This window comes from Pangasianodon hypophthalmus, chromosome 18 (assembly GCF_027358585.1).
Source record: "Pangasianodon hypophthalmus isolate fPanHyp1 chromosome 18, fPanHyp1.pri, whole genome shotgun sequence".
NCBI classification, from domain to species: domain Eukaryota; kingdom Metazoa; phylum Chordata; class Actinopteri; order Siluriformes; family Pangasiidae; genus Pangasianodon; species Pangasianodon hypophthalmus.
This window is the reverse complement of record NC_069727.1, coordinates 5439863-5467406: the sequence shown is the minus strand read 5'-3', so window position 1 is coordinate 5467406 and position 27544 is coordinate 5439863. Positions and strand designations below refer to the sequence as shown.

General features: G+C 38.8%; 1 protein-coding gene across 1 annotated transcript in view; it reads left to right on the top strand.

Annotated features, from left to right (window-relative positions):
• The window catches only part of camk1da (calcium/calmodulin-dependent protein kinase 1Da), an 88877-nt gene that overhangs the window by 20042 nt on the left and 41291 nt on the right, over positions 1-27544 (top strand). The window contains exon 2 of the mRNA XM_026922817.3: positions 22584-22715. Coding sequence (XP_026778618.1) covers positions 22584-22715 — 132 coding nt within the window. The remainder of the gene's footprint in view (positions 1-22583; positions 22716-27544) is intronic.

Sequence of the window (27544 nt, the reverse complement as noted above, 5' to 3'; positions counted from 1 at the left end):
TCAGATACAATACTATAGATGCATTTGAACAAGGTCATAGAGCACTGCACAGTAAAATCAAATCAGCATAAGATAAAGTCAAATAAAAACAACACAATTAAATCCAATAGATTACATAAGACAATAGGGAGCCAGCAAAAACAAAGACCATCGAGAACAAGACAACAAAAAGTTAACCGGATGATGGAGACCTCACAAGGATTCAAATGCCTTAGAGCATAAATATGTTTTCAAATTGGATTTAAAAATTTGTAATCTGTTGTAGGGGATGATTTTATAAACAATGGTAAAATATTTCACAATCTTGGAGCAGCAGCAGAAAAGGCCCGGTCACCTTTGAACTTCCTCTGTGAGCGTGGAATGGTTAAGAGCTGCTGATTAGAAGTTCTTAAGGTTCTGGAAGTAGAAAGGCGGTGAAGATCAGACAAAACCAGTACCATGTGGAGCTTTGAAAACAAACAGTAAAACTTAAAGTCAGCTCTTTATTTTATGGATACCCAATGGAGGAAGGCCAGAATGGGGGCACGTTCTAGGCCTATAGGCCTAGGAACGTTTAATCTGCCCATTAAAAACAGGGTAGATAGCTACTTATTTCACTGAATGGTTTGGAATTGCTTCAGTTAACTTTAGATTATAGCAGAAAAAAAACACTGCAATGCTAATAGTCATAACAGGTGTGAGTGAAATCCGGATGCAAGTGTGTATTACTTAGTGTGTGTTTTATTAAAGGAAATTCAAGAGTTATCAATGTTTGTAGCATAGGCCAGTGAACATACAGGCAGCATGAATGATCAAAAACGAGAAAAACATGCAAGGGTCTAAACCAGGAAATACAGAACATGGAAACTACATGAATGCATGGTAAGACTTCGCAAAGGAAGACAGAAACAGCAGACACACTAAACATGATCTAAACAGAGTGATCGATACAATCAGGAAATACATGGGGGAACTCAACAAAACCAAACATGAACCACATGATGTGAGCTCAAAACAAAGCATGAATGCAGTGCTCTTTGCTCTCAGAACCACACCACAAGCTGAAAGATGGAATTCATACCAATAATCTAGGCTACTGGAAACTGGAAACTTGTTTAATTTGGGTTGCCAGTTGAAGTACTACACTGAAATACTACACTATACTATACTAGACGACTTCTCATAAGCACTAGTAGCGGAGAGGACAAAGCATTAGTGTAGCTCTTTTTGAATTTAAATCAATTTATTCTAACAGTAAACATTGTCTTAAAGCAACTTTACAGATAATCATGAGTAGATTTAGATGCCTAGTGAGTAAGCCACAGCAAGCTCTTTTTCCTCCTTCTTTCTCTTTCACTTGTTTATTTTCTGCATCCTCTGCAGTGTTCCAGGCTCTGTCCGATGTCCAGCAGCGACTTGCTCGTTTAATCCGTGTCCCGAGCTCCAGCATGGGTTTTCTTTGTAGGAAGCCATGTTGAATGATTCCCAGGGAAACGGCTCGCTCTGATGTTTCTGTCTGGACTTGAATTTAATACAGGACCAGTGAATGTGTGAAATGAGAGTGTTATGGTTGGATTAACATTGTTTCACTTTAAAACTGACACTGAACATTCATGCTTTAGTTTGACTTGGTTTTCTGCTTGTCTCTGTTATTATTTTATTAGTTTGGTCAAATCCAATTTTATGAAAATGATACTGCTATGGTTTGAACTAGGGGAGGGTGAATGGACGATAATATCATATCACGATTCTCAAAGGCATTTCTACGATGCGTATGTATCAGGATATAGTTTTGTTAACAATTTCCCAGCAATATAGTAGTGCTGCATTTAAATAGTTTCATATTTTATTTAATGTCTGCAAAAATAATTATTTTTTTATGTTAAAAATCATTTTATTTATTAAAAATCAATAACAAATATTTAGCATTGAAATACTACTTTTAATGTAACATTTTAAAAATTTTTTTTACATCAGTTTGTAATTATTAAAAAAAAAAAAAAAAAAAACATTTACGAATTTATTAAAGATAACACAATATTCATAAAAGTGTATTGTGACATAATCGATCACAGTTTTGATATCATATAGTCATATGGCCCATTTTAACTGTATGATACGATCCACTTAAGACATACTATCGTAAATCTTTGTATCGTTTTGCATTTAAAGAATTGTATCTACAAATAAATGCAAGGCCATATGATTCATACAAAATCTGTATGTATCCATGATGAGGCTTGTAGCAAGAAATGAGTCTGTTTTTTTACCATTTCGCCAGTTCTGGATTGGCGCTTTCAACTGCCTCAGGCTGATTTCATGCTGTTTTTCTTGACCTGATTCCATTTGCACTGAGAGTTCAATATGTTCACTCTTATATGTGAAGGTTCCTCAAGGGTTCTTTTGAATGATTGAGGCTTCTACCTTATTTTTTTTAAACCTCCATTTCCTACCAGTTTGGTCATCTGTCAATTCCCAGCCAATAGTTGTGCATTTGATGTGTGTGTGAAAACAATCTCTGGAACCTGTGATGATGCCTTTTCCCAAACAAGCCTAGAATCAATCTGAGGTTCAGGGTTGAGTAATCATGTGTGAAAAGGCCCTTACAGGGGGAAAAAAAAAAAATCTCTGATTGACACATTACTCACGGATTGGTACACTGACAGTTTTCATTTGTGCACACCCTTTTCTCTTCCCTCTAACTGACTGATGTCTTCTCCTGGCAACAGATTTGATTTCACACCTGTTAGGAAGATGCAGTTTACTCTGTGTGTGCTTGCTTAAGAAGAAGAAGAAGAAAGAAGAAGACTGTCACATGTATATATGACAGTGAAGTTTTTTTCTTTGCATATCCTAGCTTGTTAGGAAGCAGGGGTCAGAGAGCAGGGTCAGCCATGATACAGGTTAAGAGCCTTGCTCAAAGGCAAGTGGCAGCTTGGCAGTGCTGGGGCATGAACCCCTGAACTTATGATCAGATAATAGAGACATATCTCAGCATATGGATTAATGTTCTAGAAAAGAGTTTCTGGACTGCAGCTTTGGCTGTATTATGTCATTCGTAGTTGCTGCGTGTCTCACAAGTTTCTCTACGTATTGTCTTCACTAATGGTTTTTAGAAGGAAATAAAAAAAAAGATAGATGATACAAAAAAAGAAAGCACAATTATACTGGTTTAATAAATTGGCCATAAGGACAGCTACAGCCTCGCTTTCTGTTGACACATTCCATAGTATCAAGATTGTAGTTTTCTATAAATGAATTCACAATCCAGTCATGTGATTATTTCATGTTGTGTGATGGAAACATCCAGGTTCATAAGAAATGAAGCTGCTAAAAGCTTCACACGTACTTCATTGCCATCAGGAATTGCAAGCAGGGTTTATGCCTGAAACTCAGATTACATTATCTTCATCTAGTTTTGTTTGCAGCGTTTTCATCAGCTGCTGAATGTCTGTTTTTCAGCAGCTTATCTTCATTGTCCCACACGTTGCCCTTTTGCTGTCCTTCCCCCTCTCTCACTGCAACTCTTTAGAGACCTACTTTAAGAAAGTTCTCCTACATGACCTTCTCTCAGAAGAGATCTCTGATGTGCCTTTAGTGTGAATGTCTTGTATGTCCCAGTTGATGGGGAAATTAGTGCAGTGAGTTTCATGTCTTTGTCCTTGTAGTGGACACAGAAAGATCATTTGACTAGAGATGGGTGCGGAAACATCGTCATGAGTCGAGAACAAGAGTGATAGCATTTAATTAGGAAAGTAAATGGTCTTTTTTCCTAAATTCAATTATTTCATAACTCCATTTGATTATTTCATAACTTCATTTCGGAAGTTAAACACGATATAGATGTATATCGTGTAATTTAGGGAAAAGACCATTAACTTCATCACGAGTAGGGAATGAGAGAGATGGGAATTAATAGGCACTTAATTACAAAGTTAATGGTCTTTATCCCTGAATTCATTATTTCAAATATTCTTCATTTAGGAAATATTTATATCACATTCTGAAGATGATACTCATGGGACAGATATCTGCATCCACCAGTGTGGGCAAAATAATCCAGTTTGGTTGCCATTGAAGCTGCTGTTTAGGGTGATACGATGATATAACAGAGATATCGTGATGAATTGTGACACAATTTTTTTTTGAGATATCATGGTTATCATGATATCTTTTAATAAAGTTTTATGTTTTTTTGGGTTGTCTGTGTGTCCATGTTAGTGCATCCATCTGAGAGTCTTGTTAGTGTGATATCTCGAGAATGAGTGGTTGAATGTTTGTAGGATTTATGTGGAATTATCATCATAACCAGCAGATGAACTGATTACATTTTGTATACAAACTTTTGCACTTTAGAGAATTCATAAACAAGTTGGCTACTCTTTGTTCTAGTGTATATCTGTGTCAGATTGCATTTCTCTCTCTTTTTTCTTTTTTCATTTCTCAAACACAATTAAATGTTTAAAAGTATACTTCATTAGCATGGATTTATATTTTTTAGAACGCAACAATGTCACACTTCGTAATTGTCTTTGAATAACTAATAACTCCAACACTTGTTTGCAAACACACACACACACCCACACTCACAGTGTATGGTATAAGTTCATATTGTCTGTTCCTTCTTTAGTGCTTTTGGTTTTGTCCATCAGATAAATCTCTTATCATTTTTTCACACTGTGAAATATGAGAGCTGAAGCATCTAAACAAAGATGAACCTGATAACCTGCATGCATGCACTCACGCGCGCACACACACACACACACACACACACACACACACACACATACCATTTATGTGAGTAAATGAGTATAAAATGATCTACATTTCCTCAGAGAGAAAGAGAGAGAGAGTTTCCCCCAGTCGCTGTTATGTTACTGTACTTCTCTCTTTAATGGTTTTTATAATTGCAGAATTTGCATAATTGCCCGCAGTTATTGTGTTGATGCAGTTTGTGCGACTCTAATTGGAATCATTTTGTTGTGCTTTGTGGAACAGTGTGTCTGTACCTCGCCTCTCACTCGCCATATGAATGAAGGGTGTAATATAATGGTGCTGTACAGGTTATAATGCAAGAAAAGGAATAGGTTAAAGTGAAAACAGTGAGTGTGTGTGCTGCAATCAGTTTTTCCTGTTTTCACCACAGATAAGTATTGGCACCCTTGGCTAAACGTATAATCGCGCAGATTGTAGAGTTGATGACCGTATACTGAAAAATTTCACACACATCCTGGTGTAATTTCTGTATTCAGAACTATTCATTCACAGACATAAATAATGAATTTATGTGATGCTGATGCTGTACATAGACATGAGAAAAGTTCAGTCTTGTGAAGATCTATTGTAAGTCTTGAATCATCCAGAGCACATAAAGAGGTTACCTTTTTTTTTTTCTTTTTTTTTTTCCCATTTCATTTTTTGTTATATCGTAGTATCCATGGTAAACCCATAGTCACCTTAATAAACAATATGAGAAAACAATAACCAATATTAGAAAATAATACTGTTTTTATTTATTTATTTATTTTAAAAACAGCAACAGTGGACGAATCCTGCTCTTTCTGTCAAACAGACACAGAGAAGTGACGCATTTGTATATGGATGTAAAGACGTCACAGTTGCATGCGTGCATTTAAAGCAAACGAACATGTACTAAGATTGTGTAGTATTGATTTTTTTCAATGCTTCTGATTTTCCATTTAAAACAACGGTGATAAAAGATTTAATCGTCCAGCTCCTTTAGCCTGGAACAAGACAGGCACAAGACAGGAACATGAGCATTTCTGGCATTTCAGGTTGAAGGAGAGTAGGAGAGGCGTAATAATATTACCAGCTGTGCAGTCGGGAACTGCGGCAATTACAAAAAACTCTGCTGGATGGTGAATTTTAAATGATTCTGCAGTAATGTGCAACACACAGTAGAAAAACAGCATATTTAATCACTTTCTTATCATCCCCATTATTTGTTGTGCCTGTTTAATCTTTGTAAATCAAAATTTTTTCTTTCAAATGAAAAAAACAAAAGCTGATGGCATCTCTAAAAAAAAAAAAAAAAAAAAAAACTAACCTGATAGTATATACTTGTCTAAAGTTAGCTAAATCGAACATACATCGTTGGATTTTATTTCGCATTAATGAACTCGAAGCATTCTCCATTTACCTTGACAGGAGAGTGGAGATGGGGGGAAGGGGGCGGGGCTTCCAGGCGGCGTCAGTTAATATCTGAGAGTTAAAAAAAAAACCCTCGCAGATCGTTCCAGGTGTATGTGTTGATTGGCGCATATTCCGTTTTATTTGGGGGAAATAGACTGCTCTTTTGGCGTGTTTTTGAGTGATAACTCGTACCAGCGTACTCCGATGTTCAGTTGTGGAGCTCCTACGCAAAACGCGTAAAGGTTGGTAGGTCTGGTAATTTAATATACTCAGAATAAATGTCACTGGTTACTCTGACATTGTAATGTCATGTAGTGACAATAACATCATTATATTGCCTACGAGTTGCAATAGTCCTAGCTCTCTGCACTGTTATTTCACATTGTCTGTATAATCAAGAATATACGTTCAAGAACATCGAAGCACAAATGTACATGTTTCTCGACTGATTTTTTTCAGATTATGGCTTTAATAACTTTAAAAGAGTCTATTTTTTTTGACAAGTTATCATGTAATCTTTCCCAGAGTTGTATAACATGTTTATCTGTTTGGAGTGTTGACACACAGTGTTGCATTGTGGGAATTTTACGAGACGTTTTGCATAAAGAACAATGTGGCTTGGTCCATGTTAATGCGAGTAACTGAGGACCGAGGGCTTTGAGTTCACGTCATATTTAAATTCACTAGCCGGGAAGGACACTTTATTAGCGTGTGCCACTAATGCTGACGGAAGGAGCATAAAGACGGACTTGTGTGTTTGCAGGTGGACTGTTACAATAGAATAAACATTATACTGGAGATCTGCTTTGTCATGATGGAAACCAAACACAGCGATGTAAATAAGAGTCATGACGAGGAGGAGGAAAAATAAAGAGAACATTGTTTTAGCATCCTGCTTCCGCAGCAAGCATCGCTGTGTGATGATTTGCATGCTTTCCTTCCTCCTTTTCTTTTGTCCTTTATCCTTAATTCCTTCCTTACTTCATTCATTCGTTCCTTCCTTCCTTTCCCCCTCTCTTCCTCCCCTCCTTCCTTCCTCCCCTTCCAACTGCTCTTTCTTTCTTTCTTTCTTTCTTTCTTTCTTTCGTCCTACTTCTTTGCTTCCTGAGTTACTGATTTCCTCCCACTCTTCCTTTCTCCCTCCCTCTCTCCTTCCCACCCTCTGTTCCTCTCTTTCTCCCCTTCTTTCCTTCTTCCCTTACTTCCTTTCTTATTTTCTTAATTCCTTCTGTCCTCTCTTAATACCCTTCCTTCCTTCCTTCCTTCCTTCTTTAATCACTTCCTCTCTTACTGAGTTACTTATTCTCTCTCTTTTTCTCACTTGCTCCCCTCCCTACCTCTCTTTTTCTTTCCTCCTTCCATCCTCCATTCCTCTGTTCCTTCCTTTCACCCTTCCATATTCTCTACCTTCCACCCTTCATTCTTCCCAGCCTCCCTTCCTTCTTTTCTTCCTATATCCCTTAATTGCTTCCTTCCTTCCTTCCTTCTCCTCTGTTGGTAATCTGATCTTATGTTGCATCAGCAGTGGCACTGGAGAAGTCTTAAATGAGATTAAATGTAACTTGAGGATAGCTGCAGACACTCTGGATGTGTATAAAGCTGAATAAGTATAAAGTTTAAGATCAGAGAGTGTATCTACATGAGCTACAGTACGTGTGTGTGTGTGTGTGTGTGTGTGTGTGTGTGTGTGTGTGTGTGTGTGTGTGTGTATGTGTGTGTTATGCAGGGGGAGTTGCTGCTGCTCTGTTGTAGAGTGAAAGTGTTGACTATAAAAAGCAGAGGAGGAAATGTGTGAGAGATGCACTGCCTCCTTTGCTTTAGAAATATAGATGAATGGTGAAAGGTACAGTAGTGTGTGTGTGTGTGTGTGTGTGTGTGTGTGAGAGAGAGAGAGAGAGAGAGAGAGAGAGAGAGAGAGATGGATACTGTATGTTTAATGCTGAGAGCAGCAGGAGCACTCAGTCTGACTCTGATTTGATCACATGTTAATAGAGTTACCATGGAGCTTCATCCTGTGTGTTCATTGATGCCCCCCTGCAAGAACACACACGCACAAACACACACACACACACACACATCCTTGGCTTACACAATCGCTTGCACACTTGCTCTCTTTCTCTCTTCCAGCTGCAGGTGCACTGTTAAAGCGAGTGAGCAGACTTCCTGTGGCTTTTACAATGTGCGATCTATTGTACTCATACACATGCACGCATGAGCACGAACACACACACACACACACACACTTGAACAAATACAGACTAAACATGAGTAAAAAGTGTATAGCATCAGGTTTCAGCAGTTAAATAAACAAATAGTGGGGTGTGTGCGTGCGTGTGTGTGTGTGCGTGCGCGAGGTTTATCTGATAGACAAGAACAAAAGAGGTGAAGTCGGATGCTGCAGATAAAACAGGAACAGACAATCAAAGCTTATATCATCATGTCCGCAGGCACATACATATTTCTGTACGTGTGTGTGTGTGTGTGTGTGTGTTTTTCTGAAGTGCAGACTGCTGAGTCACTGTCAATCCTGCTGCTGCTCTGCCATGTGTGCCATCAAAGCCAGCAGCCTGTAATACACTCGTCATTTCTAATCCAACCACACAGCCACACTCCCACCTGAATTATTCACCCTCACAAAGTCTCCGACTTTCTAGTCGTGGTGAGTTCGGGTTAAAGCATTTATTCACTTTTTAAAGGAATACAAAACGACAAAAGGTTTTTAAAACGACTGTATTTAACACACAGGGTGGAGTTTTCACACCTATTAATCCGTTTGGAACGTTTAAAACATAGTCTCGAAACTCTCTCATGGCGTGGGCGATATAGCAGAAATACAGCATCATGATACTTGAAGACGTTTTGATGATACACGATATGCATCATGATATGTAGGCTTGGAAGCTCAACTGGTAGTGTTTTGGGGAAAAAAAAAACTGGAATAGCTTTTATGACTACAAAGTCTAAATGACAGAAAAGAATCAAAAATAATAATGAATTCAGATCATTTTAATAAATTCTAAAAATATAATGTTGAGTCAAATGAAAACCTGCGAAAAGCATGAAATAAATTAGAACTGAATTGAATTTTTTTTCTAGAGTAATCCAGACACTGGAACATGTGCTTTGAGCGAAATGGAGGCTCTGTAGAACAAGTAGAATTTCACACCAAAGCCATGACCAGAAATGTCTCTGGCACGAACAAGTCTAGACCTTCTTGTTACTAATTTGTATGTCTGAAATGCCCTTAAAATATACTTCAAACAGGAAGGAAGCTATTAAAGAAAAACAGTTTCAAACATTTGACCTTGCTGTGCCCTTGAACCTGTTTGAATCGAATCCAAAATCTAATCCGTTCATCTGCTGGTTATGATGATAATTCCACATAAATCCTACATTCACCACTGGTTCCTGAAATATCACGAATATCAGCTCACAAAAAAAAAAAAAAAATGCTGCAGCCCAAAACACATGGCATGTTTGATTCACTTCCTGCAGTGAGTCGATTCAGATCGAATCACTTTTTCACTGCACAAGAGTTGAGTTTCCAGTTGAGACTGAGCTCACCTCGTTTAGGCTACGTTTACATGACAACGATGTAGTCAAAAACGGAAAAGTTTTTCTCTTGCGTTTTCAAAAAGTTTCACGTATACACGACAACATTTTCAAAACTATTCGCTTTTACACATATCCGCGATAACGGCCAAAAACAGTGTATTACGTATGCCAGGCCGGTAGTTGGCGCTGTCACCTTGTTAGTTGGTTGTAATATTGGTGAAGTAAATCCACACTTTGCTGAAGAAGTGTTAGCAAACTCTTGAGCAGCAACAACACTACCATGTACTCCGCCATTGTTGTGTATGTTTGTTCGCGCTTGCCTTTACAATAGACACGTACTGTGCATGTCTACATACCTAACACGTAGTACGCACGCGAATGATGTCACCGTTTTCAAAGATTCCCGTATTGGGTGTTTTACATGGAGACAATAACAGTGGCGTTTTCAAAAACTTGCACTTTGAAACGCGTTTTCAAAAATATGCGTTTTCAGTCCCCATTGTCGTGTAAACAAACAGGCAAAACGCATAAAAAGTTTCCTGTTTTTGGCTGAAAACGTTGTCGTTTAAAGGGCCCCTAGTACCGCTTGTTTTGGCTCACACCTGAGTGTGATTGCTGTGTTCTCACGTCCTTTAAAGAACTGCAGTGAAGAGTGAAGTGTGAAGAACGCACCAGTGAAGAATGCACCAGGAAACGCTGGTCGTTTATCATGTTTTTAAGTTTAATGTGTGTGATGTTGCAGCATTTTAATGATCAGATGCCCTGTTTTACATTAAACATGCTTTATGTAAAGACCATGGATGGATGGGTGTTTGTGTGCGCATGTGTGTGTTTGTGTGTGCACGCGTGTGTGTGTGTATGTGTATACACATATTAGAGAATAAAGGATGAAGGGAAAGGACAGTGTGTGAAAGCTGTGTTGTAAGTGTGAGTGATTTGGGATTTAGTGTGATCCCCGTGCTCCTCGTCCTGGATTTTCTCCAGGAGGGAAGATAAGGTACGAGTGATGTCCAGTGAAGGAGTTTAAAAGAACAGGCTTGCCGCGTGCATATGTGCTCCTCGTGTTCCTCGTGCTGTCACAAGGTTATTGCATCCCTAATCTGCTGCTCCGGTCTCCTCTCCTCTCGTTACCATGGTAACGACAGATCCAAAGCCAATAATCAGAGAGCGATGTCACGGGACCAGCAAGAATATGACACCACAGACGTAGTAATTACCCATGATCCTGTTTAGTCTCTGAAAGCCCTGTGCTGCTTTCAACACCCAGTCCAATTAACACACGCGCACAAACGTGCACACCGACATGCATGCACAGACACTCACAAACACACACACACCAACGTGAACGCATAGTCATGCACACACTGACACACTCACAAAATGTGCACACAGGCACACGCATAGGTGCCCTCACACACATACACACGTACAGACAAACACACACACACACACACACACACACACACACACACACACACACAGGCAGGCATGCACAAACACAAATATTCACATACACAAACACAGACATACATGCACATACACACCACATACACAGACGCACGCACAAACACACACAGACACTCATGCACAGGAAAGTATACACAAACACATGCACAAACCCACACACATACATACACACACACACAGATAGTGAGTAAAAACCTTTTACTAAATCACTAATACATATAGAGGTAAATTAAACAATAGTAACTCTAACATCTATAACATAATGACATTATCACATAATGGAGCTTAAAGAGGGTGGAAAAGCTGATGCTTATTAATGTAAACTTCATTTTATTAGATTTTTTTCTGTGTAATTTCCTGCCGTGTTCTGATGGCATGTTCATGTGTCTTTAAGCCTCTTTATTCTGCTGGAGAGATCCAGGGAAGTCTCCAGGAGAAGCGCCCACACGCTTATCCATGCCAGCGGCCATCCAGCCTCTGAACTCTTCATATTAGGTGTTGATATGAATCACGCTCGATTATACACCAGTGCACGAGCTCATGTTTATCTAAATCCCTAACATCGGCTGTGCGGTGGTGTAGTTACTCGGGGGAAATTACAGTAATCTGTCTGTGTGAAAAGCCTGTTTCAGACGCTGTCGTGGTCCACGTAGAGCTGTGTGTTTTCAGGCTCAGCTATTACGAAAGCCAATGCAATACTTTATTTTGACAGTTAGATCAATAGTGCAAGCAACAGTTACCGCTGCAGGGTTCCCTAGCAACAGACGGAAGGGGCGGCTTTGAAAAGGTATGCAGGGAAACGTGGTCGTGTTTTCAGCTCACGATGTGTGTGTGTGAGTGTGCAAGAGTGTAGAGCAGACTGATTTTAAATAGAGACTTGAAGAACTCAGATGCCATTTAGTTGAATAGATCCTTTGAGCCCCCCCAAAACACACACACACACACACACACACATAAAGAAGCTCATATACATATACACATATACGGTGGCTTAGTGGTTAGCACTGCTGTGTTTCACCTTCGGGGTTGGGGGTGCGATTCCCGCCTCCACCCTGTGTGCACAGAGTTTGCATGTTCTCCCTGTACTTTGGGGGTTTTCTCTGGGTGCTCTGGTTTCCTCCCCCAGTCAAAGACATGCGTTGTAGGCTGATTGGCATTTCCAAATTGTCCGTAGTGTGTGAATATGTGGGTGCACTTGCGATAGGTTGGTACCCTGTCCAGGGCGTCCCCCGCCTTGTGCCCTGAGTTGCTCCAGGTTACCCTGTGACCCTGTGTAGGATCAGCGGTGTGGAAAATGGCTGGATGGCTGGCTGTTAAGTAGGCCGTAATAATGATGATCGATTTGCACAGGTTAAATGTCTTTACACAAACTTGTCATGCTAAAAATTCCAGTTGAAAACCATCGCCTGGTCTTTTACCAGTCTTCAGCTGTCCAGTTTCTGTGATACTGTGCCCACTGTAGTCTCAGCTTCCTGTTCTTGGCTGACAGGAATGAAACCCGATGAGGTGTTCTGCTGTTGTTAACGTTTGACATTTCATGCATTCTGAGATGCTTTTCTGCTCACCATGGTTGTAAAGAGTGCTTATTGGTCTTACCATAGCCTTCCTGTCAGCTCAAACCAGTCTGGCCTTTCTCCTCTGACCTCTCTCATCAACAAGAACAGAACTGATGCTCACTGGATGTTCATTCTGTATAGAGAGAGATGTGTGTGTGAAAATCCCAAAAGATTCCTGAAATAATCAAACCACCCCATCTGGCACCAACAACCACAGTCAAAGTCACTGTGATCACATTTTCCCATTCTGATTCATGATTTTATGCATTGTGCTGCCTGACACATGATTGGCTGTTTGGATAGTTGCAGGAATATGCAGGGGTACATGTGTTCCTAATAAAGTGGACCATGAGTGTATATAAACTCGCACACACAGGACTGCCAAATAAATAATGTTTTAATTAATATTGATTCTGGCCTCTGTAAATAACTAGGAAAAGGCTGCTGTTATTGTGTTTTCTGTGTTGTGTTTTCTTCAGGAGTCGGACATTCGAGACACACAGTAGATACAAATGTACATATATTTCAAAACTTACTTTTTTATACTGCTTGCATTAGCTATTTTACGTTTAGCTAGTTTCTACAAAGCTAAGTTTTTATTTAGTTCTACAGTACAAGAGCTTAAGCTATCTTTTAGTTAAACATTTACTAAATTTAACTAGCTAACTTTGAGCTAAATACAGCTAGCTAACGTTTAGCTAAATCTGGCTAGCAAACTTTAGTAAAGTTTGGCTAGTTTTGAAGCTGAAGTGGCAAAGAATTTTTGTCTGGCATCTGTTTTGTGTGAAATGTTGATGAACTTGTGGTTGTCTCTACAGTCTTTTGTGTTTGATTATTACTTTTTCTTTCAAAACAAAATATTTAATTTTAGCGTATCCCTGAAGGACAGTTTGCCTAAGTTTTACCTAAATTAACGTAGCCTAACTTTTAGCTACATACAGGTAGCTAATGTTTAGCTAAATCTAGTGAGCTATCTTTACTGCAGTTTGGCTACTTCTGAATCTTGGATGGCAAGGAGTTTTTGTCTGCTGTCTGTATTGTATGAAATGTATATGGATTTTCAGTTGACCTTACAATATTTTGTGTTTTTTATATTACTTTACTTTCTTAAATGTATTGAATTTTAGTATATCTCTGAGGGATGGTTTACAGATTTACAGGTTCGTTGCTTAAGCACTCTGTGGTGGTCACTGTACAGCTTATTTGAACCATTGCTGATGTTTCACTTTATGAAAGGCAATGCAGTACTTTATTTTGACAGTTGGATCAATAGGACAAGTAACAGTTACCACTGCAGGGTTCCCAGCAACTGACAGACATGGCGGCTTTGAACAGGTCTGCAGGGAAAAGTGGCTGTGTTTTCAGCTAATAATAAGGTTTTACTAAAGCAAATGTTTAGCTAGTTTTACTAAGCTGAAGCTTAGTTTTAGCTAAAGTTTTACTAAGGTTAAAGGTACCTTGTAGCTAAACTTGTACTAAAGTTAGCTAGCTAAATTTGAGCTAAATATAGATAGCTAACATTTAGCTAAATATAAATAGTTACCTTTATTTTTACCAATTTAGTTACCAATTTGTCTACATTTGAGGCTAGAGGGCCAAGGAATATTTGTCTGGCGTCTGTGTGAAATGTAGATGGATTTGCAGTTGTCTTTACAATCATTTGTTTGATATTACTTTTCTTTCAAAACATATTTAAGTTTAGCACATCTCTGAGGGATTGTTTAACCTCAAACCTCAGATTTGGGTTTTGCTGCGTTCAACTAAAACTCATAACTCAGAATTTCAGAATAACACAGAAGGTCAGGATGGCCTCCTTAACCCCAAGTTTAGCAAGTGACGCCAAATCAACATGGCTGCTCACAGCATCAACAGTAAACAAAGTAGCACTTCTTTACTTTTGAATGAGTTATACTGTATCTACTAGTGTTTGCTTTAGGTAATTATCAACATAGACATATTCGCTTGTTAAATCTATAACACTGACTATACAGTACACTGTTATGAGGAGATAAATATACATCACTTATTACAGTTAGCCGGCTAGGTTTTTGCTAACAAAAGGCAAACGTGGAGGCTTCCATGGGTTTTCCCACTTTGTAACTCAAAGGCACGAAGGTCGAAAATGACACAATGAGTTCCATGCATCCAATTTTCTGTAGCGCTTATACTACACAGGGTCGGGGGGAGCCTGGAGCCTATCCCGGGGACTCAGGACACAAGTCGGGGGGACACCCTGGACGGGGTGCCAAACCATCGCAGGGCACAGTTGCGCACACACACTCGCACACCAATTCACTCACTACGGACAATTTAGAGATGCCAATCAGCCTACAATGTGTGTCTTTGCTCTGGGGAGGAAACCGGAGTACCCAGAGGAAATCCCCGAAGTACAGGGAGAAACTCCATGCACACAGGGCAGAGGCAGGAAACTGCAGTGCAAATTAAAATGCAATCTACTTCCAGACATTCACTGTTCTTCAAATCTGCCTGCTTTCATAAATCTTTATCAGATGATGTGTGAGTGTTATCATGCTCCGTAAAGTGGCACAGGGCATCCATATTTCCTGTTTGAAAGAAACTGTGGACAGTAAATATGGCTGTGAATTATTTCTGGCTGAAACATAGCCTGATTTCTGCCCGTGTCTTATAACTCTGCTGATGTTCATGCTCTGTCACACACGGTTCACATGCGTTTATATTGTAATGATCAGGGTAACAGCGTGGCACTGTGAGTCAGAGTGTAGCTGCTGTGTCATGTAGAAACTCGTCTCGGATAAAGCTGGTACATTCGCCTCACTTTGCTTTCAAGTCAGTCCTGGCAAATCAGCATACATGTTTAATGTACTGTGTTATTAATGTACTGTGGTTTTAATGTCTGGTAAAAAAAAAAAAAATAATTCATTTAATCCTGATAAATCTAATTTATTGCTATAACAATGTCATTTTTAAAAGGGTAAATGTAAACAGAATGGAAATACTGCCTTCCTAATGCTGAATTTCTCCTGCATGTTTACAGTCAGCGAGAATTACTGGCACCCTTTACGAAAAAGGACAAAAATAAATGTGGGCAAATTTTCAACTATTCCAGTCTTTAGAATCTCGTGCCTGAGATTGTACCCAGTAATGGTACTTTCATCTGCTTTTATGGATATATACTGTTTGCACCTAAGTATATAAAGTTGAATGCAGAAATTTGCATCCCCAAGGCTTTCTGGATGATAGAAGAATGTACCTTTTATTATAAAACCTATCTGCAGCATGCCTACTCGACACATTGAATGAGGAAATCAATAAAAACACAAAAATGGCAGTTTCAGTGTTCATATTTCAAAGGTTCATATGAACTTTTGTTTAGTGTTGAAAGTAATCACCTGTATTCAAAAAGGAACACTTACCTTTTGGAGGTGTGTGTGTGTGTGTGTGTGTGTGTGTGTGTGTGTGTGTGTGTGTGTTTGTGTGTGTGAGTAACCCTTCGTGAGGACCAAATGGCCCCATGTTAATTTTACTTGCAACTCGCACAAATAATGCATCTAATGTAAATAGATACCAGTGTTCAGTGGTGAGATTATTACGTTACACTGATTAAAATTTTTAATAAAAAAAAATTAGACCTGCTTTATTTTGTGCTGTACCCCAGGTATAACATAATTGCCTACATGTCATTTGCACATCACTGCACGTCAAACAGAGCTGAATGTAACATGGTAAAGACACATCTCTGTTTAAATATTTACTCGAGTAAGATTAAAAAGTAACCCCACTTGAAAGTACAGTTTATTTAAAAACCCACTTCTGCTTGACAACTTACTTGGGGCTGAGATGAAAACATTTAAAACTGAAGTGCTAACAGAAATGTTTTCAGTACGCACTTACATTCTCTCTCCTCAGAGGTTTTCCAAAACTCGACCTAACAGCACTCATCTTTTTCAGTCTAATAGCTAATGGTTGTGGGTTTTTTTTTTTGTTTTGTTTTTTTGGCTGTTCACATGAGCATGTTGCTGTTGTAATGTCTCCAAAACAAACTCCAGTACAAGAAATGGGGTTTTTATGGTAGGACAGTATTTAATACTTAACCTTTTTTTATTTATTCTACATCATTTTAATATAACTGGGAAAAAGTGTTGGAGAAAACGTGCTCACATGCTGGATCTCAGAAGTAGAGATCTCACTGGTCCTTGTGTTTGAACAAAAAGTACAGTTAAAAATAAATAAATAATAAATTGTTATTGAGATCAGTGTGGATTTTTAAGGTAGGAAAATGTAACGAAATTCTCAAATGTAGTGTTAGTTTTTAAAATGGTCTTCCACCAGTGCATAAAGAATTTGTATGTAAATTCACAAATAGGTCGGCTAGGGCAGCTACAAGAGGTGACTGTGAAAAAGGAAAAATGTTCTTGGTCAGTTTATGTTTTGTTTACATGTATCACGTTACGTTTCCGCAGGAGTCTAAGGTCTAGGGTGAGGATGAGAATAGTAACAGTAATGATTACACGTTGGAACGTTGATAGTGGTGATGGTGGATGGTGGTGTGTACGACAAGGACAGGAAGTTGGAATATAACTGAAGATTTTCTTACAGATATGCTTGTGTTCACAGAAAACAAAAATACTTGGAGAGAACATAAACGGTATCAAAGAAATTAACCTAAAATACAGGCTAGTGTAGTCCGGTTTTTGTTATGTAGCTAACCTGACTGCCAAAACATACTACTTTAAGCTAAAGTAACCAAAAATACAAGCCCTCTAACCTAATGTGTCTGGACGTTCACTAGTACCTATGTGATTTTGCGACACACACACACACAGTCTTACCTGTTCTCAAACCAGGGGAGCTAGCATAAAAGGGAAAGAAACTAGCACACATTCAACAAACAGCAAACAACCAACCTGTTGGTGCTAACAATAAGTTAACAATTAGCAAAGGAAACATTGAGATCCAAGCAGCTTAACAATAGCAAACTCTAGCGCTAACAATAAAACAAGCTAGCAAGTAAAGGAATTCCAGCTGATTTAGGAGATTTGAAAACCATTGTTTTTTTCCTCAAAATAAAGTAAAAAATATGGTTGCTAGAAATTGAGAAATATAGCGTGTTTATAATGCATACATAAATTAGCGTCGGGATTGTATCACGGGTTGTGTTGTGTGTTTTTAGTATTATAATACCAATATTTTAATGCTGGTGTTTTTTTCCTGTCCTATCTGTTCTTTTTGTCAGCAGATGAAAATTAGCCCTTTGGCTAAATCTGACAAATTTACATAATAAATGCTTATGTCAATTAATGTGTATTGTCCCTGTCAAATAAATATATAAATAAAATAAATAGACACAGTATTAGTTAGCTACAGTTCTGACATTTTCACAGAATGATGGTATAAAGCGACCATTTTAAATTTTATCCTTAGGTTTAAAAACCAATTATTTTTCTTTTGAGCAGATTGTTTACATGTTTTTTTGTTCATTTTTTATGGGCGCTGCCGATTGTAGGTTTTAGCCTTTTTTTCCCGTTATCCAAGTCATGAAGTGAATAGGCCAAGGCTGTGTGCGCTTTGGTTTGTACAGCTGTAATAAAAAGAGTTGTTGTTTAATGATTTTCTGATACATTTGCAGGCCATAAATACAAGTTAGAATGCAAGTAGTATCTCACGTGTGTGTGTGTGTGTGTCACTGTGTCTCACTGTATGACTCCCACTTCAGCTCCATTCAGGTTTCCTCTCACATTATGTGTTAATGAAGCAGAGCTGTCAATACGCCATATAGTCAGAGAGCTTTTTCTACAGTGCACTTCTGTGTCATTGTCCTACACTGTGAGAGACAAACACACACACTTGCATGCAGAGGTTGTAGAGACCACGTTTCATTTTCAGTATCAAACACAGACACAACAGCTAAGATAATAAGCTTTTGCCCAAATCATCCTGCACTCACACACACACATACACACACACGACCAGCCCTGTTATGAGAATAACATGTTACTAGTATAGCTGAGGCCTACATCAGATTAACATTTGTGATTATTTATATTTGTTTTGTTTTGGGTTGGGATCATGATGACATCACTTATTCTACACTGCATATACAGTATATATACACACACATCTTAGCAAGTGCATTTGAATAAAGGTATCTAATATTTCTTACTATGAGATTATTATAAATAAAATTATATGTATATACACACACACACACACACTGACCAGCTATAACATTAAACCCACCTGCCTAATATTGTGTAGGTCCCCCTTGTGCCGCCAGAACAGCTCTGAACCGTCGAGGCATGGACTCCACAAGACCTATGAAGGTGTGCTGTGGTATCTGGCACCATATATTATGCGATATTATCAGCTGATCCTTTTAATCCTGTAAGTGGTGAGGTGGGGCCTCCATGGAGCAGACTTGTTTTCCAGTACATCCCACAGATACTCAATCAGATTGAGATCTGGAGAATTTGGAGGCCAAGTCAACACCTTGAACACTTTGTCATGTTCCTCAAACCATTCCTGAACAATTGAAGGGGTGTACTTGGTCTGCAGCATTGTTTAGGTAGGTGGTACGTGTCAGTGTAACATCCACATGAATGCCAGGACCCAAAGTTTCCCAGCAGAACATTTACCCAGAGCATCACACTGCCTCCACCAGCTTGCCTTCTTCCCATAGTGTATCCTGTACCACCTCTTCCCCAGGTAGGCAAAGCACATGCACCTGACTGTGCAGTCTGTGATGCACTGTGTGTTCTGACACCTTTGTATCATAGCCAGCATTAACTATTTCAGCAATTTGTGCTACAGTAGCTCTTCTGTGGACCAGATGGAATAGCCTTCACACCCCACGCGCATCAGTGAGCCCTGGGCGCTGGTTCACCGGTCGTCCTTCCTTGGACCACTTTTGGTAGATACTAACCACTGCATACCGGGAACACGACACAACACCTGCTGATTTGGAGATGCTCTGACCCAGTCATCTAGCCATCACAATTTGACCCTTGTTCACTTCCTGCCTAATATATTATATCTATATTATATCAATATATCCCACCCCTTGCCAGGTGCCATTGTGACAAGATAATCAGTGTTATTCTTTTAACCTGTCAGTCATTTTAATGTTATGGCTGATTGGTGTGTGTGTATGTATGTGTGTGTGTAAGACCTGTATTGGGGTGTAATGGATAGAGAGTCGGACTTGCAACCCGAAGGTGAACCTGAAGGTCGTGGGTTCAAGTCTCCAAGTCACCATACTTGGCCACAAGTCACTTCACTTCACTTTTTATATATATACATACATATATATATATATGTGGGTCTTCTGGTGTGAGGAATTAATTCAAAAGTTGGCTAACTTTTTTTTTTTTTTTTTTTTTTTTTAAAAGACAGACTAGATAATTCAAAGTGTTTTAAATAGAGTGGTTTTGTGGTGTCTCCATCTCATGTATGGAAACATCTAGCTGAGTGGATTCAGCTGTTCTTTCTTCATGCACTTCATTCATATCTCCAGTGTTCGCTCCCTCACCCTGTCTCCTTTTGTCTCTTCATTTTCATTCAACATTGTTGAATCATGGTAGCATTCCCCCTCGCCTTCTCTCTCTCGCATGTGTGTATGAAGGAATTATGGGAGTTTTAGTTTCTACAACACTTTAGATGAATTTATTTTGGCTGTCATGTGTCCGTTAACACAGTGGTGGCTTTAAAAAATATATATGATGGGTTGTTCACGTGCGCATTAATGATCACTTGGAACGTGTGTGTGTGTGTGTGTGTGTGGTGTGTCAGTCAGGTGCACATGAACCACCAAAGTAAGCATTCTAGACTTTTAAAAATTTCCCATCTGTGCTCAAGCAGCTTTCATGCATTTTCATTTTTCGACTGAGGAGCCGGTTTCAAAGCTCTCACCCACGCACGCACATAAACCCGTACGTGCATAAGAGAGAGAAAGCAATGGAGGAGGCATTTTAGCATTTTAATGAGGATTTCAGGAGAGGATTTGTCACTAGTCCAATAGTTGGTCTTTATGGTTTGTTTGACGTGTGTGTGCGTGTGCGTATGTGTGTGTAAAATGTATTCGCAGGAGCCTTTATGCATCCAACCATGTTAGTGTGTTTTGTGTGTCACAGTGCATGTAGCGTAGCAACGAGCACAAATATTCACTTAAAGTCCAGACTGAATTCTGGATTCAATGGGTTTTTTTTTTGTTTGTTTGTTTGTGTTTTTTTTTTTTCATAAAGCTTTTACGTAGCATGGCAGATGGTTGATGAGGCCATGCTTTTTCCCCTCTAAAGCTTCATCAGCAAATGGGTGTTTATAAATGTCACCATGGCAGTTTCAACCCAGATGCATAATCTCACTCTAGTATTTTAGCCCTGTGATATATTTTCTACAATAGCCTGAAGTGATTTAACTACAGCCAGTTCCAGGGGTGGAAGATACTTGAGTGACTGTACTTCATTACTATACTTAACTATTATTTATACTTTACTTGAGTATGACTGATATTACTGTATGACGGTACTCTTATGTAATTACATTACCAAGAATAAACTTACTTTTTACTCTTCATGTTTTTATTCAGACCTTCAAAGTACTTATTACAAATCTCAGATCTCTTTTTCTCTCATTCAGCCAGTGAGTTTATACTATATATACATCAGTTGAATGGGATCAGTTTAGCATCCAGTCATTTCAGTTTAGAGATGACGTGTATAAAATGAGGTGTCTTATTTACCTCCATAGAAGGCATGAATTCCACCTAATAAAAAAAAAAAAAAGCATGTTAAGTTTTGCTAATTTGCTAACATTAACTAGCTATATTTATAAGTTACGCTGTTTTCTTTGCTAATGCCAGCTTAGACTAGCATCGATTCCAGTAGCTAACGGTAAATATTGGTTATTTACAGGATATTTTACCTCTCATTAATTAATAAGCAGACTTCATAGCTTTAGTCATGCATATGAGCAGAGACTGAATGTTTTCAGGAAGAACGATGTAGTTGCTTTAAACCAAAAATGGTCTTCTAACAGATTTAGACAAGTAAAAAAAAAAAATTTCACATGACATGACATTCATTATCACTGAAAATTTACTTTAACTTTTTTAATACTTGAGTACCTAAAGTAAAAAGTGGCAATTTTTTTTTTTTTTTTTTTGAGTATATTTTTGGCTGAATACTTCCCATTTTAATAGAGGTTTTGAGACATTAGCTATACTTCCATATACACACGTATCATTTCTCAGTACTTTTTCCATCCCTGGCCACCACAAAAAAGGTAACCGTATTAATGATATTAAACTCATTTTTTGTCAGTAAAGTCATATAATACTTTATAATTCCTAGGTCGTGATCTAAGCTTTTAGCTGTCAAACTGAAAAGAGTGCAGTCCTCTATAAAAGGTGCATACAGCGGTGGTATTTTGAATGACTGAGTCATTTTCCTTGCTTCAGAAACATCCATTCAGGATGTTAGCCTGAAAAAGAGCTGCCACTGGAATCAGATACTGAGGCAGAGAGATGGAGATAAACAGTGGCTCAGGATTTGAGAATGTATTTAGAAAGTCAGGATGGAGGTTGAAGGATCTGTTCGGGTAAAATAGCAGTGTGTGGATGATGACTTTTGTGTAAACAGCTCCATCTTACTCACAGCTGGTGATAGAAAAGTCTTGTCCGTTCATTTGTTTGCGTGTGTGTGAGAGGCAGAAAGGGTGTGTCCATTCATCTTCCAGTGATCAAATAAACCACTCCATCATGAAATGACGTCTCATAGATCTCCTCACACAGAAAACATGCTGATAGTTAAAGCTGTGGAATCAGGTGATCTATTTTACCTTCCAGCCCTGTTTTAATGAATAACACAAATCTATTTTATTTCTCTCTCCTTGTTTTAGGGGAGCGTTCTCAGAGGTGGTCCTGGCTCAGGAGAGGGCCACAGGAAAGATGTTTGCCGTTAAGTGCATCCCAAAAAAGGCCTTGAAGGGGAAGGAGAGCAGTATTGAGAATGAGATCGCTGTGCTACGCAAGTGAGTCTCACACCATGTACCTCAATTACACTGATGCGAGATTGCTTACCTGCTGTTTACCTCCGTTGCTATGGTGCCTCTGGCAGCCATGTCCAGTTTAGCAAGGAAACTACAGCAGGATGATGGGGATGTCAGCAAAAATTATAGCTTCCTCTAAGGAATCTCTTTGTACATCTGAAAGTCTGTGTTTTTTTTTGTTTTTTTTTTATTGCATTGTTCAACTCAGAGCTATTCAAAGTGAGTTAAATTAAAATATACAAATTTTATTACTCAGGGATGTTTTTAAATATATACAAGAGGCTGAATCAAAGGAGGAAGATTACATCAAGTTTATGGCCTAATAGATTATAAACATAGACTGTTAACAGAGAGGTTCGGCTCATCTGTGTGATTTGTGCCAAATATGCATTGTGTTATGTGCTTGAGTTATTTAAATATTTTAAATATTCAAAATAATATGGCAGTGTATCATGTTAAACTATTTAAACACGTACCAGTTCTTTTAAAAGCACTCGTGTGGACGAGCTAGTGGCTCAGCTGAAACCGCTGATTCTGAAACTGAGAGTGCACAGTACCGAAGCTCATGTCCATCATCAGTCTCATGCATACATCTCTACGTAATACAACATGATAACATTCCATTAAAGAAAAAGAAAAAAAAATCCTGATGTAGTCTTGCACAAGTCTTGCAGCTGACTTTAGAAGTCATCTAGTCTCCAGTTTACAGACTAACAAAGTATATTTAGTGTGCTTAATTTACCGTCTGGCTGACTGGGTTTTTCCACTGCCCCGAATATTCGACATCCTCACAGTGGTGTCTGGAGAATGTATTAGTCTATATAACCCCTACCGCTGTGTGACACCAAAGACCTGTCTCAAATGGCTCATTGGAGGTCTTAAGGTGCTAATTTACACTTGCCAGTGAGGTCTGTGAGACCACAGGATGCCCCATTTCTCATTTTTTGGGGTCAAAATGGTGCTCACAAGCACCAGCTATGTGCTCTTTATATGCCATTAATGCAGCAGTTTCACAGCCGCATGGATCTAGATTCAGAATGGTGTTCCAACCCAAAACCCTAACAGATATTATCTAGTATTAGTAATAGCAGGAGGATTTGTTGGTGGCAAAGAGCAACATGACGCATCAACGGCAAGGATGAAGAAAACAAAACTGTTGAAATAAAACATTAGAAGTGTCATTAATTTTTCCTGTCATTGAGCAGCATTAGGTTTCCACAAACTGCTCATCATCCCTTAGTTTCCCATGGTGACAGCATTGTGTGGGTTTTTTATTTTTTATTTTTTTTCGTGGGTGGAGGTAGGGAGTTTCCCCCTTATTGTGTTTGTAGTTTTAATATTTACACTCTCTGTGTTCCCCTGTATTTGCGAAGTCTTGCCATTCACATAATTCAGAGCGTCTCGTTCCTGTCTTTTCATGTTTATGATTCTTGTTTTTTAAAGGTTTCTGGAGTTTGTAGATTTTTTATGTCTCACGTGTCATATGACCCCTCTATTGACTGTGACCATTATTTTTTGATTTCCCAAAAGAAAACACACACACACACTCATGTCCTAGCTCCTTCCCAGAATAGTCAATTACCTAATTACATCTTTGACCTCTTTCAAGCGTTATCCGGCTGCTCCCGCATACATGAGCTCACAGATGCCTTGCGATTAGCTAGTGTCACTGTTATTGACAGGGGAGGGAGTAATACCATCCCGACCACCCAGAGAGCATGGCCAAATTTGCTCTCTTGGCTCCAGATGGCTATGGCATTGTCAGGATTCAGCCTCACGATCTCCCGACAATAGGGTGAATTCTTCTGTTGTGCCACTCGGGACCCCCCAATATTGACCCATTACCTGAAGGAAAAATCCAAAAGTTTAATGAAACACAAAAACATTTGTACAAGCATTTTAGTGGGATTGTTGCTTTTCTTTTAGTATAATAGCAAGCCACCACAAAAGCACCGTGCCAAACACGACAGTAAACAACATGGAATAGCGTGAAGGCTTGAAGACTGTACCAAATGCTTGCTTTTACACCCTCAGTCCCTGTAGGTCCTCGACAACATTACCAAAGTGCCAATTTGGAGGATTGTGTACTCTATTTTTCTATGTCAGAGCCAGGAAATTCATTTCACATGCAGTGTACATGAAGGTGAAGTTGTGTTAGTGGGATGTGACATGCAGATGATTTAGAATGCCATTTTTCTTCCCCCATGAAAGCTCATCAAACATGGCTTCATGTGGTGCTTGATGTGGAGTCAATGCTGTCACTGCGGTCATGCCCCAGAGACTGATGATGTCCTTTGTCCTTCGTCTCTGTCGCCCATCAGTCATATCATAGCAATGGAGTGGGTGATGGACAGATGATGGGCATCTCCCCAGCAAAGCAGTAGGCCTGTAATTAAATACACGTGAAAGACAGGCAGTGAGGAAACACATCTTATCTGTGTGTGTCTTGGTATCTTTCTTTCGTAAATGCGATTTTGCTGGATTTCTGAAATATGCTTCTGGACTATAATACCTGTATACGGAGCTGCCAACCTTCACACATTTTGTGTAGGTGCTCTACATTTTTACATCAGTGTACCCTAGTACGTCTTATCACTCAAAATATACCAAAAGAGCAGCCCTCTTATTTTCCCAAATAAAAACCAGCAAAAGAGCCAATCGACATATGAATCTGGAATGAGTGACAGGTGCTTTGAAATCTCTGATATTATTAACCCCATGGAAGCCCCGCCCCTTCTTAGTAGTAATCTTATTAGTAATCTTTTTGCCGGTGCTCTCGTCTCCACTTGATATTTCTGCTCGAACGATTCACAATTCAACAAACAGCACTTGCTTTCTGTCAAAGTAAACTGAGAATGTTTTGAGTTAACATGAATGTGAAATAAAAATTGATTAATGTATGTTCGACTTAGCTGACTTTGCTAACATAAGTTTTATGTATAAAACCAAGGTCTATCAGGGATGCACCAAAATTTATCACAAATTTTATCACTAATATTTCTCTGGTGTTTAATATTGCACAGATAATTCAGAAATGCACTTTATAGGTATAGTACTACCTATAAAGTGCATTTGTGAATAACCCATCTGATATACAGTACACAGGCGAAAGGGAGCGCCTCAGGGCCAGGGCTAAGCAGATAGTACATGCTGGTATGAGTGTATTGGATGCAGCAGCGTTACTTGGATTTTAAACCCTGAGTAAATTTACTGTGACTATTAGCCACAACCATTTTGTAGGTGTATAGAATACAGACTCTGTAGCCCAGGGGTCATCAAATGGCAGACCATGATCCAGAAGCAGACCCAAAGTATTTCAGTGGATTGAACTGAGCACCCTGAGTACACTGTTTACTGTATTAAAAAACTAACTGTCGTTCACAGACTCTTTTTTTTTTTTTTTAAACGTGAATCTGTATTAGAGCCTCTGCTGCGGCCAAGCACGAGTGTGTGTGTGTGTGTGTGTGTGTGTGTGTATATATATATATATATATATATAAATACATATATATATATATATATATATATATATATATATATATATATATATATATATATATATATATATAAATACATATATATACACACACACACACACACACATATACAAATGTGTGTGTGTGTGACGAGTATATATGTCATGCATGCATCTCTCTCTCCCCCTCGGCGTCTCCAGCCGCTCCTTTATCTCTCTCTCCCACTGATTAGCCAACTCAGCCTCACAGCCTGGCCCCTCTCTCCTGCTTGTCACTATATATATATATATATATATATATATATATATATATATATATATATATATAATGATTTAGCTGAAGGCAGTTCTTTGAGAAATGAAAGAATTTTCACAGACTTGTAGAGATTTACCCTTCCTGAGTTTGATAAGTGAAGTGAAGTGACATGGTTTGTTAAAAAATGCTGACATTAGAAAACAGAATGCTTAAACACGACTGAACAGAGAAATGTGCTCTTATATTCCACTTCATGTTCAGAAAAGACGTCTCCTCTGTTCAGAGTCTGTGACACTAGTCAAAAGTGACAACATGCAAAACAAAATGTAACCACTCCATATAACTATTATTTATAGCTATGAATTAATCGCTAATGGTTTAATGGTTAAGCATTGGCAGGTAACTGTTGTCATCGTTTAGTCGTGTTAACTGCTCATCTGAAACTTTGCAAGCAAGACGTTTCATGTAGTTGGACCTTCACAAATGTTAGCTGAAGCCCAGGCACGGTTTGTGTTAATTATCCTCTACCCTTCATCAGAGTCAGAGTTCTATTACAAAATGTCTGTAGGTTGGATGTTTTTGGTTGATGGGTTGTTTCACCATCCAAATAATATCTGTTCAGTGATGGTACTGTGGTGGTCCCTTTCTGTTAATCAACAAATAGCTGGGGGCTGAGACATTGTTCAGAGCAGCAGATGGTCAGAAATCAGTAATTTTATACATACAAAGTCATGTGTATGGCAGAAAATGGCCAGTGAGTGAAAAATTCCTATTAAATATAATGAATACAAAATACCAGTATACTGTATATATTATTTGTAAATGTTGACATGGAAATGATCTGCGTCAGGCCGGGAACACCGCCACGTCCTCAGTATCCACATGGCAAACAGCTCGCCTCATTACCCTGCGAAGAAGGACTCAGGTGTGTGAACACTAATTACTGCTCTATCCCAAGACCCAATTAACCCGTCTCTCTGCCCTTGCGTGTTTGGACTGTTTGTCTCCCTCTCGTCTTTATATTAGACAAGTTTCTATTAGACCTTCCATGATGACTCCTAACCACTGAGTCATGTGTTC